The sequence below is a fragment of the Pipra filicauda genome, unplaced genomic scaffold (assembly GCF_003945595.2).
Source record: "Pipra filicauda isolate LSUMZ 115617 unplaced genomic scaffold, ASM394559v2 scaffold145_size1923396_pilon, whole genome shotgun sequence".
Classification (NCBI taxonomy): Eukaryota; Metazoa; Chordata; class Aves; order Passeriformes; family Pipridae; genus Pipra; species Pipra filicauda.
The window spans coordinates 1,711,935-1,728,899 of NW_024103940.1; the positions used below are offsets into that span (position 1 = coordinate 1,711,935).

The 16,965-nt window shown below is 39.3% G+C and overlaps 1 protein-coding gene across 2 annotated transcripts in view; it reads left to right on the forward strand.

Moving 5' to 3' along the window:
• The first annotated feature begins 769 nt into the window (after positions 1 to 769).
• Positions 770 to 16,965, forward strand: part of RASGRP1 (RAS guanyl releasing protein 1) — a 43,036-nt gene continuing 26,840 nt past the window's right edge. For both annotated transcript variants that reach the window (XR_003539977.2, XM_027717032.2), the window contains exons 1-2: positions 770 to 1,125; positions 3,494 to 3,663. Coding sequence is in view for 1 of the 2 variants with exons in the window: in XM_027717032.2 (XP_027572833.1) it covers positions 1,094 to 1,125; positions 3,494 to 3,663 (202 nt within the window). In the remaining variant the exon portion in view is untranslated. The remainder of the gene's footprint in view (positions 1,126 to 3,493; positions 3,664 to 16,965) is intronic.

Genomic DNA, 16,965 nt, shown 5'->3' on the forward strand with positions numbered 1-16,965 from the left:
CTGGAATACCTGAACCTTGCCAGTTAGTCTTAAAATTAAATAAACAGTTCATTGAATCTGTCTGAATCTTGGTGTGTGGTACAATGGCATTATGATGACTAAGTAATGTTTAAAAATACAAACTGAGATCTTAAAATAAACCGTTGATAATGCTTTGTGACTCAGTACTTTTGTATTGGTCCATTGAGTGTATTTGTCAACAAAAGACCATTTGGACAAACTGTATGATATGGGGTGAGTTTGCCCTTTCAGATTTCCTGTCTGGTCATTTCTTCTCAGAAGTGGAGAAGTCGTCAATGTTGAGTTGGAAGAGCTCTCAGAAACTCATAAAGGTGATACAAGAACCATGAAAAATACTGGGTCTCCTTTCCTTGCTCTGCGATTAAACTGGAGGGGTAGTCTAAGGTGCCAAATAAGCACAGAGCCTTTAAAGTGGCAATCGTCAAGGTGGGTATCTCAGTTTTGTGTCCCCATCTGAGCATTGCATAGACGCTCCCTTCCAGCTGGGTGTACCACGCGGAGCGGAAAGCCCTGGGCGCCTCCCCGTGAGCCAGGTCGCCATCGGGCCCCTGCCGCCCACCCCCGGGGCTAGGTGAGCAGGGGCCCGTGCCGGCCGCGGGCGGGGGTGCTCCGGGAGCGCGGCGGAGGCACCCCTGAGCCCCGGCAGATCAGCCCGCCCTGGGGAGGGAGCTTCCCCAGAGTGGAGGGCAGGGGAAGGGGAGGGGAAAGGAAAGGAGGGCCTGCCCTGCCTGACAGGAGTTGTGCCGTGGAAAAAAAGTTGCGGCGGCTTTAGAGCCCGGCGGTGAGAGCCCGGAGCGCGTGTCGGTACCTGGTAAACCCGGAGGCTTCAGAGAAGAGCAGCCCCCAGCTCAGTACTTCCTCCTGCCGATAAGATCTTCCCCAGCGCTCGTCACGGGTGGCGGCCGTCGCCGCTGCCCTACTTGACTCCTCCCGGGCGCGGAGAGCGGCGAGGCGGGAGGGAGGAGGCGATGCGCGGGGCCGCGCCGCTCCGCCCGGCCTCCGCTCCGCGCAGCTCCGCGCCCTGTGCCGCCGGCAGAGCCGGCCGGGCGGCGGAGCCGCGGCTCGAACCGGCATGGGGACCTTAGGGAAAAGAAGAGAAAATCAGTGAGTTCACCGTGTTGTTTTATGCCCCACTCTCCCCCTCCCCGCGGCGGCCGTGCCAGGGTCGGTCTCACGACGCTGCCCCCGAGACCGTGCGGTGCCCGCCGGGGCGAGGGGACGGGCACGGCGCTGCCCCCGCGGCGGGGCTGGGGGGCTGCCGGAGTCGCGGGGCGGCACGCCGGGGGCTGGAGCTCCTTAGGGGCCAGCCGAGGGTGGGACAGAGAGGGAAAAGAAGCGCGGGAGGGGGTGTGCGGGGGAGGATTTTGTTTCACCCCTTTGAACGCCAGTGTGCACCGGGCAGGCGGTTCATTGCGGGATGGAGGAGCCTCTCGGTACGGTGTGGGCAGAGCGGGGGGGGGGGCCGTGCCGTCCCCGCCGTGCTCGGTCACCTGCGGCACGGCCGGCAGGGGCGAGGGGCCGGAGCGCGGTGTCCCGGCCCCGCGGGGGAGTGGCACCTGCTCCGGTGTCACCCCACGAGCGCGTGGTCACTTCTTTTTGGTGCCTTCCCCACCGGCGCTAGCGTGCAGTGGAAGTACAGGGCGGGCGTCCCCTGTCGTCCCCCGGTTCCGCTTTCGCCTGTTTGTCATGTCGGGTGACTGCTGCGAGGATCTGTTCTAAGAAATGGCCAGATGTGCCTCTGGCTGAGCTGTGCCTGTCCAGTATGGCCAAGTCGGCCACAGTGTTACTGTAAACTTTTTCTGGGGTGTAGAAACTTCAGTTTTCCTCCAGTGTGTTGCCAAAACCCGAAATATTTTCTGCCTTAAACTGCCTGCATTGCTAGGATCCTCTGCCCTATGTTGAAGAGTCACCGGAATAAAGCTAGGAGAGGGGTTTAAGCCTGTGAAAAGAAACCCCTGAAAGCTGATCAGGCTCTTGTTCTTTTTAAATGAGAACAGGAAGTCATATCACAAAGCTAAGAGGGAAATTTAGAGAAAGGGGGAAGGGAAGAGAATATTTGCATAGACACTGTCAGCCTACGGAGGAACTCAGCGATGGTCACTGCCTCTGCAGGGTCAGGTTTGTAGTTTCCTGACTTTGAAACGCTAGAGACCTGGGATCAGTGTTGGGTTGTAAGTGACACCGTGGGTAGTTTTGTGGCTTTCCAAGCATTCAAATGAGACAGAAAGGTACGGATAAGACTTGACATTCAGTGGGATGAGGTAGGGTGCAGTCTGTTTTCATAAGGCCTTACATACATATTTCCAGCTTAATCCAGGAGTGCCTCTTTGGGGATGTTTGTGAGTTTACTTCTGTTATCTGTGTGTAATATGCACGCTGGATAAATTTCTATGCCTTTTCTTGCCAGGACTGTCAACTTATTAATAAAGTCTTGCATAATGTTCCAAGGAAAGTTGTATGATAGCATATAGTTGTATGTAAGATAACTTCTTAAAGATGCTGGAGTCACTTGTTTAGGAAGACTGTGGAGGGTCTGAAATAAACCCAGGCACTCCCTGAAAAGTCAGAAGTCCCTGAAATAAACCCAAGTTTTATTAAAACAGCAGTGGTTGTTGTTCTTTTGTGAACTGTACGTTTATACTTCTGTCAGATTTTGCAGTGGTACCTGTTACTTGCAGGCAAATATGTTGCAGAACTTTTCATCAATATAATATTGTGCCTATTTACCACTTCATACAGAATTATGAACTATGCAAGCAATGAACAGCCTTTAATATTATCTGTAAAGATGCACATTCTTTAAGTCCAAGCCTAAAATTAGATATATGCTTTATTTTGGTTTCTTTTACATTTATTATTACATACGTTTATTTTCCTGTCTATGCTATTTTAAAACAACTTCATAGGAAATAATAATATAGAATAGATGCAAATTAATATATTTGTTTTAATTGTGAAATACACCACTGTGAGGTTGTGCTGATATTGTGTTTACTTAACAGTGATTTTTTCCAAATTAAGTTAATAAAGCTAGCCTGGTGTTTTCCAATGTGTTTAATATTTGATTATAGTTATTTTTTTTCTCCTGTACTTTTGGTGGGCAAAAAAATATGTGGTGGTAGGTTACTGCATGACACTATTGCTGTTACATAGTTTGAGAGGGTTTTATGCTTGTGCTGAAACTGCAATGTAAACATAATTCCCCAACAAAGAAACAAGATTTCTGGTAATCTTGACAGATGATTCAGGGAGCTCTATAACCAAGCACTCTGCACTCCACATTTAGCAGAAAAAAAAAAAAGGCACTTACTGAGCAGTCCCTTTGGTGTACATATTGAGTGGGAGGGTTATGTCGTTCAGTACCCTAGCTAGAAGGAGTTAATTGTCCTTCAAATCTCTTCTCCTTTCCCATGCAGTGTAAAATTTGCCACTCTGTCTTCTTGTATTTACTTCACTGTTGTGTTTTCTTTAGGCAATCTGCTCAAGCATGCAGCACTGCCCCTGAATCAGCACTGGAGCTGAAGCAGACCAGTCACTGTCCCAGCCTCTCAAATCATACTCAGGTCATGATGGTGCCATTGGGGCATCTAGCCAAAGGAGCCACTTTGGAAGATCTTCTTGAAACCTGCATTCAGTCTTTTGGTGAGTGTCTGGAGGTTTTTAGAATCATATTAATTTGTTTCTGTCCTGGCTATGTTTAGGTCACCTAGTAGTGAATTACATTGATTCGCTGGTGGAGTAGAAAGGTGTTAACTGAAAATTTTCTATGTTGTAAGTGACTGTATTTTTTTAGGTTGGTGGATGTATTTATGCATATGTGTGTAACAGATGCTAAGAGATTATTATGACTGCTGCTTTTTCTTCAGGGAACAAGACAAATTCTAGTCATCTGTACTTCTATGAATGTTTTTTGTTGTTCCTTCAAGTACCAATTTTGTAAACTTCAGCAAGTAATCATACTTTGCATATTGCAGTAACATTCCCATAATGTGTGTAAGCAATGTGTTCATATTAAATATTTTTAAATGAGAAGAGCTATTTTTAAACTACATGAGGTCATATTGGCTTGCTTTTTACATTATCAGTGTAGATTTAAAGTTGCTTCTCTACAAAAGAGAAAGAATTCAAAAAGAAATCACAACTGTATACCTTTTTGTACCTATCAGTTATCCATTTGTCTTTTTACAATAAGAATTGTGGTATGGATAACCATAATTATTGCCTAAGTCTTGTATCCCTAGTTTGCTTTTCCAACTTTTTCATTAGTACACGTGTTTATATTTTATATTATCAAAATATTTTAGTACTGAAGGCACTCAAAATGATTCTGAATGATTTGCTTGTAAGTAGCATGTCTGTTTGTTAGTACTGAGTCTTTCAGTGCTATGAGTGATTCTCAAAGTATATGTGGCAAAGTCTTGGTTGCAGAGTAGTCCTTAGAAAATAAATGTATTTGAACACCCACTCAGCTTTAAAAAAAAAATCTATATAGTTAGATAGTAACACATCGTGCTGATCAAGTGGTACAGAACATAAATACTTGTGAAAACAATTACTAATCTTTCACATTTGTTGGAAATTATTTTTTTTTTTAATCTTTAAAGCCTTCTAATCAGCATGTGCAGAGAAATGCATGTCTGAGAAAAGCTGGTGAAACCTGTAATTGTCAGTAATGTCTTGTTTCTTTTTGGCTTCTTTTCTCCTCCATTTAAATGTTGTGAAGACATATTCACTGAACTGCTGTAAAGCCCTAATTTCTTAAAAAGCGTTGATTCATATTTTTATAATTTTTGGTTCACTAAGAGTGGGATAAGACATCTAAAACACAAGACCTTCAGATGGTTTTAATATTGTGACTACTTGACCAATATTAATACTCCATATTTTTTTGAAAAAGGTAATATAAATGTAACATTGTAAAAGTCTACTAAAATTATTAAGATTATTAATTTAAAGTAATGTAGGTAAAACCCTGAATGGGAGATTATCATTGTCTAATACTCTGCATAACAACATACATGCTTCTATGTTGTCAGATTCCCGGACATCCATATATTAAAAGAACTAAGGCGACCAAGAAAACTAAGTGTACCTGTCCAGTTCAGCTATATATACATATATATATAGTCCAGTAGATAGGATTTTCTTGAACCTGGATAAGTGGTACATAGGTCTAGCAAAGTGAATTTAGTGCATCTGCAAACATTATTATAACTCACTGAGGACTGCTAGAGTTATGATGCGTGCTGCAGACTTTTAGACTGTTCATTGGGCAGTTCGTATACTTATACATCTTCTGTGACATTATGCATGTTCTTACACTCTGCTGGAATTTCCCATTAGGGTATTTAAATAAAAATGCAACTGTTACAACTGTAGATAACCTACGTAGTGAAGTTCATTACAGAATGCTCTTGTAGCTACTGATAAAAAGACAATGCAAAATTCATTCACATTATTGTGAATAAAGCCAATAAAGGAAGAGATGAAAAGAAGTTTAATTTGGGATTTTGAAGAGAGGTGGGGGTATGGAGAAAAATGGTGGGGGAAAAGCATGGTTGCAGAATGATTACAAGCAATCTGAAAGACTGAGCAAGTTTCGTCCCATGCATAGTACTGAAGTAAATCTTCTACCTTGTATGCTAATAGTTCTATTCAGAATGAGATTATATCTTCAGTCTTGGATATGCTGACCTATAATATTTTGTATATTATTCTAAAAATTCATTTTCGTGATCTGAGCAAGTTTTATTTAAGTGTTAAAAATACAGAAACCCTCAAGACATCATACATTTTAAGTTTGTTTTCTAGATTTATTTGTTGTCTAGTGTTAAAGAGAACAAGAGGCAGTAGATAGAGGTGGTGATGCATCATATTTCACAAGATATACTTCATTACGTTAATATTATACTGCACTTGCTAATACTATGTTTACAAATACAATTCCTATATAATCTGTGTAGTGGAGTTTATGCTCCTGGACTCAATTATACAAGTTTGGAGAAAGCAAATAATGTGTAACAGAGACTGCTGTCAAGAATGGTGTGTAAGGAAGTTTGCAGCCTTTTGCTATATATGCAGAGACTCCCTCAAGGAGGTCTAACCAAGAAAGTATTAATACACAAAGCTATAAAGAAGACAAGTGTAAGTATTTTACAGCAGGGATAAGGGCAAGAAAGGAGAAAGTGGGATATGCTAAGCTGAAATTAAAAGTGAGAGGACTAAGCTTTGCTGCAGTGTTGTAAATGGATTCCAGGATGTTTTGTAGAAAGACAAGTTTTGTCCAGAGAACCAAGTTAATCCAAAACTTATACTAAGGAGGTAAAGAAGAAAGACCGTATCTTGGAGTTAATATATGTAGAAGTATCTAGATAGGAGATGACACTGGAGCATGGACAGAACAGTGTAATTACAATGGTGGTGGTGTATCCACTAATTCAAAGGCCTTTGTTTTGGGGTTTTTGTTTGTTTGTTTTTATTTCTTCTTTTTTTTTTTTCTGAAAAGATCAAAAGCTTAGTCAGTGCAGTTAACTTAAATACCTGCTTTGGGATGATTAGTGTGTGATCTTTCACCTCTTAAAGTTGGTCTTTATCTAGAACTGGTGAATGACAGGCATGTGCTTTAGAGACAGAAACAGTGAGGGTCATATGAAGTCATGTAGGAGATCACTACATCTGCAAGATCAGCATTATACCAATGTTTTTTTAATAGCCTGATGAGAAGGAGATGCTAAAAGCAGAGGTTTCTTCAAGTCCCATGAAAGTTTGAATCAGGATGAGTAAGATGAATCATCCTGCAAATGGGTTGCCAAAAGTAAAGGCAACAAAAAAGCAAGGATGTAAGTGAGGGAAAGAGTTCAGTTTAAAAATAGCATGATGAGAGATTGAAGGCAGGAAGTGTCTTAGAAAGGAATGTTGGTCCTGAGATTATGAGAAGATCTGTAGAGACTTGAAACCACTCTCATTAGTTTTAAGAGAGGAGATTTGCTTAGATAGGACAGTGATTCAAAACATGTTTTACGTGACTTGGAAGATCTCTCAACATTATAAGTAGCTACAGGATGGTGTTACTGCTGTAATCTGGATTGACAAGAATTGAAGAGTACAAGTAAATGCATCACATGTGATTGCCTTAGAAAAGAAGGAGAAGGAAAGAGAAAAGCAAAAAAGGGAGGAGAGTGTGTAGAGAGGAAGAGCAGAAGGTAGGGTAAAATGATCGAAAAGGCTAGAAAGTACAGCAGCTGCAGAAAGGTTAGATTCAGTGCAACCTCTACATCAGAGATGTTGATTCTGAACATAAAGATCATAAAGAAGTAATTTAAAGTAGTGTTCAATTGGCAACAAGATGGCTGAAATTGTGAGTTCAGGAAAGCAAAGAAGTAGTTAATAGGTCTTGGCCTGGAACATGACAGCTTCAGGAGGGAGATAATTTATTGTGGAGGAAATCTTCATTAGTGACTGTGATTTTGGAGAGGAATTGTAAGTAGAACAGTGACTTTAGCCCCCTGCATCCATGTTTTTCCATTATGTAGTATATAAAAAGCCTGGAAAAGAATGTACTTTTGACTGGCAGACAGTTCTCTGAGAGTCAATATGTCTTTGTCTCCTTTTTGTTGCTAGTTACAGACACTTATGCTTAGTTTTGAAACCAACAGAGTGGGCCCTAGTTTGCTGGTCCATGGCCACAATGACTGCTAATGCTAACAGTTCAGTAGAACACAGGAAGCATATGGTTAGTAGCACAGCCCTACTTTTTGCTGGTTTTTTAAGTCATCTTTGTGAGACTGCATAAATGCATAACATATATTTAGTCCAGAGAGTGCTACAGATCAGAGAGAAAAAATTCATCAGCAGTGTTTACTTCACTGGATACCTTAATTTGTTAACTGTATATCTGCTAAATATTCATGACATTTATCACCTTAGGGTATCATGCTACTGTGAGTTTGAAGTTCTGACTATTTGTTATCAAGTAAGTTTCTAATCTAGAAGATTTTTTTTCTCTTTGTAACTTCACTATATGTTTGTGCATGGTGAGAGGTCTCTGTTTTCTCTCCTTTGACTGTGTTTTTTTTAATCTTATAAATGTGCCTTTCTTAATCTTGAGTAAGGTTTAAGTGTGCTTATTTTTTTAAACACACCTTTCAAAGACTCAGTGAGCTGTTTTAACATGAGTTCAAGCTTATAGACCATGTAGGGTCAGAGAGCCTTCTCTTCACCCATGCAAAATGTTTGTTTACAAATTGTTTTTGAAAGTGTTTAAAAACTCTCTTACAATCAGGACAAAATGTATATTCAGCATACTGCCAATTTGATATCTCCCCATTTTGTCTGCAATAAAGTCCCAAAATGTTACTTGGAACTACCTAACAAACAATTCTAAGAGTGCACTTGAAAGTCATAATTTACTCAAACAATTGTGTCTTCCTAAAAAAAAATCTGAGAATTTAAAAGCTGAGAATTCCCTGAGATCTCAAAATTTTAATGTCATGAAGGTATTTCTGTACGTAACCTTTCAGTGCAAGATCATACTCTTTGCCTGTTACATTTGAGTGCTGGAAGTACGTTTACTGTACCACATGGAAGACCTATGCTTATTCTACAATTCGGGAACTTCAGTTAAAAAGAAATCAAGAAATATCATCTTTAAATGCATGTCAGGGTGCATTGTCCCTGTGTTTGGTTTCCTGAAAGAAGTGTAAGTAATGGGCTTTAGGAAAGCAACCATATTATTTCCTAGAGCAATGTAGCATAATTATGTGTAGAATCTCATCCATGACAAACTGCTTCCAGTGGAGCTATTTGTTTATACTGATATGGCAGTTTTCATTAAAAAAAAAAAAAGTATTTAAATGCATGTCTGGGCTAAAGGAAGTTGAAAATCATGACTTAGAAGATTAGCAATATTCGTAATAGAATTTATGTGAACCTAATATAATTTGCAACTTCTAATGGTCACAGTGGTCTTAGACAGTTAGGTCTAAGAGTAGGTTGTGATGTAAGTTGTTCTGCAGTGTTTGATCAGTGCTAAACTAACTTGTTGCTTCAATGTGTGATACTGTGAGATGTTTGAAAACAAACCTTAGAAACATTGAAAACTACATCCAGACTAATCTGGATGAAAGATGTCACGGAATTGTTTTGATAGAAATCTGACAATGGTGCTGGTTGCCTCTCAGGTGCTAGCTGCCTAAAACTGTACAAGATAATCATAGTTAACATTTTCTAGAATAAAAAATAACTACATTAGCGGAGCTGTCTAGTTACGTGAACTGATAATATTTTTATATCGCTCATATCAATATAATGCAAAAACATACTGAGTCTTAGGAATTCTTTGAGAGCTAGTTCTACATTGCATCCATCTTGCAAATAATGAAACTGGCAAGTTAGAGTTCACTCTTTGGAGCTCTAGCCATCTTCTCCTCTAAAATACAGAAAAATTGAAAATTTTATGCAGTTACTATTATTCCCCTTTCAGTTGTCTAGAAAAACCCATTCTACTCTTAACTTAAATACATTCTTCCAGTCTAGTTAAAACATAAAATAACTAGTAAAACAATCATGGTTCAAGTACCAAGTTTATCCTTTTATCAAATTTATCGTATACCAAATTCTAACATAGAATTCTGATTCAAAGGCAGTAAAGTCTTTCAGGGCGTATATGCATTATGGTAGTTTCTTTTTTTTTTTTTGTTAGGTTTGCCTAAACAGTCATTTGGTTTTATCTCATGCTGCACAAACTTGCAGGGTTCTACCCTTTGCCCTTGAAACCTGGGCTGAATGTTGAGGTCTCCAATCCTCCCAAAAGTAGTTAAAGTTTATTCATAATACTGTTCTGCATTAAAATGCTGTTGATCATTGTGTGTTAAGTAATCTGAGTGCGATTTGGTCAAATACAGTGCAGAAACTTTAGTATTGCTTGGCAACAGAAACTATGTTAATGATCAATTAATGACATTGTGGGAACAGAAGAGTCATTACTGTTCTGTCGAATGCATGACATTGTGGGAACAGAAGAGTAGTTACTGCTCTGGAGAATACTAAGTACTGTTTAGCTAACTATTAAAGTTAATTGTGATTGTGCCAAAATGAAAATTATTTCTTTTTTAACCTGATGTCTGTGAAAAAGTTTTCCCAAAGGAAAGGAACTTTAGTTATCTTTATATGTACTATAACATTCTATTTAGCTAATTTGACTTCAGTTTTTCAATATAATTTTCCAAAGCCAAGAAATAAGTAATAAAACAAAATGAAAAAAACTTAGACATTTTGCTTTATAAAGCAGTCTCCTATTTACTTAGAATTTTCAGTCATATCCCTGTGGTAAATATATCTTCATACCTTTAAATATAAATTCAGGAAAAATCAATACAACTTTTATTTAGCAATGCAAAAAAGCTTAGACAATAATAGAAAATAATTAATTCTCCTGAGATTCATTCTCACCCAGCAATGCAGATATCTGACAGTGCAACCTGGTGATTAGGTACGTTTTAAGTTTGGAGTGAAGCTGCAGGGTTTTTTGGTCCAGGGTGAACAAGAGATGTTTCAGTCCAAGGATGAACTGTAGTGGTTTAATGCTGGCCATCAGCCAAGCACAATACAGCTGCTGACTTACCACCACCACCAGCGGGATGAGGGAGAGAACTGTAAGAGTAAAGCTGAGGAAACTCATGGGTTAAAATAAAGGCAATTTAGTAAATTAAAAAAAAATAAAACCAACAACCAAAAACCCAGAACAACATGCAATGTGAAATACTCTAATTGCATCACCAGCCAGCTGATGCCCAGACAGTCCCCAAGCAACAGTAGCCCTGGCAAATTTGCAGTCTGTTTTTATATGCTAAGCTTTGCATGATAGGGTATAGAATATCCCAGTGGTCAGTGGGGGTCACCTGCTCTGTCTCTGTCCCCTCTGAGCTTTTTGCCCACCCCCAGTCTCCTCGCTGGTGGGGCAGTGTGAGAGGTCATGCCCCAGATGGCAGGTTAGAAACTAGTTTGCCAAAGTCTGTAAACACCAGTTCCAGAAATATATCTAGAAGTTGGAGCAAAGACTAGGAAGCTTAGGTATGTACATGAGGGAAATCTGAAACAGTAAGTCAAAAATTTTAGAGCAGGAGTAGGGTTGGAACATGCACCACTAATGAAAATCAAGGTCAGTGGGACCCAAGCGATCTGCAACATTTTCAAGTCCTTGAGTGGCAAGCAGCTTGGTGTCTATTAGTCTGTTACACTTTGAACCTTTGGATGGGACAGACCTTGTGCGTCCTTGGATCTGGTGATTAGCTGCTCCAGGATCAATCAATGCAGTTAGAGAGAAGCTTGTTGTAAAACACCTCAGTTGTGTGGGATGCATGTTAAGCATGCATCTGGATTTAGTGGTCAGACAGTGATACTGGCCTCAGAAGTTTCTGCTTCTTTTCTGGGAGTCTCTTATCCATCAGTACTTATGCCAGCACAGCTGCGTTGCCAGGCACTACATTTGAATTATTCAAGAGTTTCTTACAGCTCAAAAGATGCACTTCACTTCAGTATCACCATTCAAAGCTTTTGGAAATAAATCTTGAATGCTAAAATTATGGTTTGTAGGTTTTGGAGAAAAAGACTATTCAATTGAAAAGTTTGCATCTAAATTTGCTAAAATCAATATTTTAAACATCCTGTAGAACGATATATGATGTGTGTCCGTGTGTGCAAAACTTTTCTCTTCTATGTAGCTCATCTGAATTTTCAGCGCTAATGGAATGCTTTCCACCCACATTGCATTTGGTTTCTCTCAAAGTACATTTTAATTTCTGAAAATCATCCCATTTCCCCTTGACAAGAGCTTTTATCTCCTTGTTTTCATTTCAAAGAATTACCCACCTAGAGCTCTTTCTGCAAGATGTAGCTTTCCAAAAGCTGTTTCTGAGTGAGGGTGATGGCTTTCCCTTGAGGTTTTTCTCCCCTAATGTTCCCTACCTTCACACAGAACAGTCTCATTATCCTTTTTGGATGCATATTATCCTCACTTATGTCTTGGATATATCTGCATTGTTTATGAGTATTTGGAGGAACAGCAGTGGGTTTCCCCTCCCCTGTTGGGGAGCTTGAAGGGAGTAGACATCAAGAAACAGCCAGTTTATGCGGTTTCTTCTAACATCTGCAGTTATTTAGCTTTTTTAGAGTTCTGTTGGTCCAGAATTGATCACAAAGTAGCGTGATTCTTTCCTCTCTGGAAAACACTGGTTTGTTCTAAGTTTAGTTTTGGATTTTTTTTTCCTAAGACCAATTACTTGTGTAAATAAATTTATGTATAACTCAATAGTTGCAAGTGTGTATGGACAATAAGCCACTTTAAAAAAGACACAAACAAATCAACCCAAAACTTAAGCACAATTTCCCGAGTATTTTGATGCTGTCTGCTAAACATCATGTCACTCCTGTTGCCTGAGGGGGAGTACCACCATCCTGTACAGAATTAAATGTAAGCTGGAGAGCTCAAGACTCCACCTGCTTTCTGCTGCAGCTAAAATTAAAACAAGCATTCTGCTACCTAATTACTGTGTCATCTTTCTGCTACCTAATTACTGTGTCATCAAAGATTACTTAGGGTAATCAGTTGTAAAAACAGTATCATAAAATCCTTTTATACATCGTTAGTACAGAAAAGGATCTCAATGTGAAGTTGGACTTTAAAACTGAAAATGATTTAATGATGTTGTATCACTGCAGAAACTCTAAGGCAATAAATGCAGGCATAGAGGGATGTGTGTACTTTTATATTTTCTATATACATTATATATGTACACTTCCATATATTAAAATGTGTGTGTAAAGATATTATGTACGGGATATTAAAAATGATATTTTAACTCTGGTGCTAAGAACTCCTCTGAAGTCTGTATTCAGATTTGCTTCATAAAGGTGCAGGCTATTCAGAAAACATCAGTAAAGTTGACCCAAGAACTAGAAAACCTGGCCTCTGAGGGAAAAAAAATAAAAAAGGACAGATTTGGTGTTTCTTAGCTCAGAAAAGGCATCAGGGAAGCAATCCTTAAATAGAGAAAATAGATGGATAAGGAAAACGAAATTTTTTTTCTCTCTTCTGGAGTCCAGCCATAAGCTGCCCAAGTTGCCTGAAATATTTGATTTGACTGAAAGGAGAATTTTTAAATGATGGAGATGCTCAAGTGCTGTAATAAGTCACCTACAGGGGCTGTGAAGTCCTCATCACTGTAGAATTTTAACAACAAATTAAACTGGTTCTGAAGCATACTGTTTTCGAGAAAGCTGATTCTGCGTTGGAGCAGTGAAATGGAATATATTAGCTCTTATCCCTGATTTCTGCCAGCAGCTGAGCTTTCAGCTGTCATTAAAAATTAGTCTAAGTTGAATCTGCTGGCTGACCCTCAGTGATGGTGTCATAACTGATGAGCAGAATGGTGGCTTCTTATGAATCTGATTCTGACCAAACGTGATCAATGTCATGAAGACAATTAAGTGACTACCTCTGTTACAGGGTATCAAATTCCAACACAGCAATAATAAACCTGTAGTAAGAAGGCTGCTAAGTGTTGCACAAGTTTTAAGCTAAAGGGGAACAGAGTGTTTCCTGTTTGTAAAGGGAATTTCCAGGGAGTACCCACTAAATACTCATTAAATATTTTATTTCATTTTGGTTGCTTCTAGCCATTTTAAGGTTATCTTCTACTACTGCACCTCGCATGTGGGGCAGAGGCATCGACTTTACAGCTGTTTCAGTTCAGTCACTAAACCCTACCATGTACTCCCACGTGTATCTGTCTATTTTGTACATGTTTGTGTGGTTCATCAATGTCTTTGAGACCTTAAGACCTTAAGAACATCAGTTCCCTCAGTTTTCAGATCACACGCTGATTTAAAAACCTTTGCAGACATTTATAGCACCATCCCCACACCATCTTCTTTAAATTACCAGGAAAAAGGAATTGCAGAAATCTTGAAGAATGCTGTGTAGCACATCAGTATAGCAACCCGCGACTTTCAGCTTCGCACTTAATAACTTCTGGCAATTGCCTGATGCTTTCTTGCATTGCATTGTTTTTTGGTGCTACTTTTTGATACCCACTGGAAGACTTGAGGGAGTTTAAAAGAAGTTGTTCACCTTCTTAGTAGCTTAGTCACTGATCACGTGATGTCAGTGCTCTGTGATTCACTTCTGATTCATTTCAAATTGTACACCAGGTAATACAGTTGGAACCTGCTTATGAAATAGACAGTGTTCATGAAATAAAGGCCTCTTAGACCTAGGAAAGCTAACTTTTCTTTCTTGCAGAATTCATTTCAGGTAAGGAATGCCATCCGTGGCATTCCTACTATTGCCTTATCATCATGAGTAGAAGGGAAGGTCTCAGTGCAACGATCTTGTCTATTGAATATACTCTTTCTGTTAAGTATATTTACCACAGAGTTGTGGACATCAGGACCTGGTGAAAAGCAGGTAGTTTGCTCTTAAAGTCTTACTTACTAATTCTTGAGTGATTTGTTTCTCTAAAGTATTCAAGGAACAAGTGATACTTGAGTTATTTCTATATCATGGATTACAAGGAGTCACTAATGCAGTAGAGTGGCTGATGGGCCTAGATTAAAATGTTCTTGTCCTTGTGTGTTCTGAGTCTCATATAAGAAATGGAACTTTTGTAATTGTAGGTTTTAGTGGCTTTGTGTTACTACACAGATAATAAAATATTTATCATTACATGTCTGTGCTTTCATTCATGGAGTTAAATGCTGGAGAAGTATATTCAACTCCTGCTTTCTTATTTGTTTCAGAGAATATTTATTAAAATTTTAGTACAATAAGGGAATTTACAGAAGGAAAGGCATGCAACCAGTTGGTTATATGTATTTTGCTGCAGTGAAACAAAGCTAAGGCTTATGCAGTATTTTACAGTTTTCTTGAAGGTAAATGACCTAACTGAAACACACCCATTCCACTTTATTTAGTATTCACTCTGTGGTTTTACTCGCAGGCTGTGTGGTTAGAAACAGATATACAAACGGAAATGAAAATGAGTCGCAAAGTTTTAAAACAAACTGCTGGAGGTTCATGAGAATGCTGCAGAGGCAGTCAGAGGCACTCATGCAGCACAGTCAGGAAAGCCCTCTTATTGGCTCCACCATTTGCACAAAGATGCTTTACCATAACTTCTGTTACTTCCTTACATACAAGCAAGTGAGCTCTTCAAAAAGTAGTGACCTTGTGGTCAGCGTTGTGGAAGATCCAATGACAGCTCTGAAACTGAAACTGAGCTGGAATGTCTTCTCACCTAAGGCCCATTAGGGCTTTTTGAATTATGAATTTGTTGTATGCAAATGGAAGAGAAATCAGACTCAATATTTTTCTTTTAGTATTTTTCTTTTCTATTTGCTTTATCATGGTGTATGTAGTTGAAAAGTGCTTCATTTTAAAATTGGGCAGGAAGATGACATTAAATATACTGCATGTTTGTAAAATTGTTTCCTGATACAATCAGTTCCATGCAGGCTTGCTGTTCAGTGCTGAACTGTGCTGGTAACCTTTAGATTTTTTTTGCTGCATAGTGTTTATTTTGTTTTTTGAGCCATCACTAATACAATATTTTTTCTTTGTGGAGGTGAGCCTTTTAGTTGGGTGAGAGAATGCATAGCTCAAAACCTAGTACTGCTTTAATATGTGCAAAATAATGGCATGTCATTGCAGTGAAGTCTACCTCTGTTGCAAGATAATTAGATTTGGATGTGGTGAAGCATAAATACACTTTTATTATGCAAGAAAATACCATAAATGTGTTGATCTACTTACTAATAGTATGCAGAACATGCTGGGTTTTTCCATGTCTTTGTGAAATGGAAAAGGTAAAATGGAAGAGAGATCTTCTGGAAGACAGAAGTTTGATTTGGAACCTGGTGCCAAGTGGTACCCGTGTTATGTCATAGCAGAGGATTTTGGAATATACACAGTGAAAATGCTGGGAGAGAGAGTTATTTTTTGTCTTTGTCATCTGAAAGTGATCTATATGGAGCACTTATGAAAAGCTGGTGATTTAATTACATCTGTATATTCTTAATAGTATGTGTGCATGTAACCATTTGGCTTCCAAGTTAAGCATATACTGAACTGCTTTTCTGATGAAACAGGAGCTATTGGAAGGAGGTTCTGGCAGAACACCAAGTTTTGTAAAATGCATGAAAATTCATACAGGCCTCTGTGTGCAAGGCCTAAAATAATTTTACTCTTCCTGAAGACACTGGTACAAAATGCCAAATACTAAAGCCCTGAATATGTATTGATTCTTGATGTCCCAGCTTTCCTCTGCAAGTTTCCTACTTCTCTACCTGAATAATTTGCTGTTTTGCCCTAAGTGCTCATGCTGTAATACCTAGGCAGTTTATATCTCAGAAGGATTCTTCCAGGAATAAATATAATTATGTGTGAACACAAACAAGGAACGCATAAACTTTGGTTCATGCTATTAAACTGAGAACTTGTAGCATAAGCCAAAAGGCAGATCAAGAACTTTTTATTACTTGGGGTCTACACTACTCCCATTTATGGGGCTGTAGGACAGGCAGACTTTCCCCTCGCCTGTATCGCTGAAGGTGGAATTGCTCCTTTCAATTAAGTGTAACTGCAGAAGGCAACTTCAGAAAATGGTGTCTCATGTTCAGTGTTGAAGGTCACCTGATGCATAAAATTCTCATCCTGGGCTTGCTAGTGCTGAGCAGTTGCTGCTATTCATATAGTCTCTGCCAGAATTTACTGTTCAGGATTTTTTTACTTGTCTTGCCTGAGAGGATGACTGTAATAAGATATTTTGTTGTTTGTGTTTATTGTACTGAGTTTCCTGCAAACTGACTATGCTTTTGCTAGAAGAGTGAAGTTACCCACACTAGTTATATGATACGCAGCATGTTCTCTGCTTTCAGGACTCCAAACAG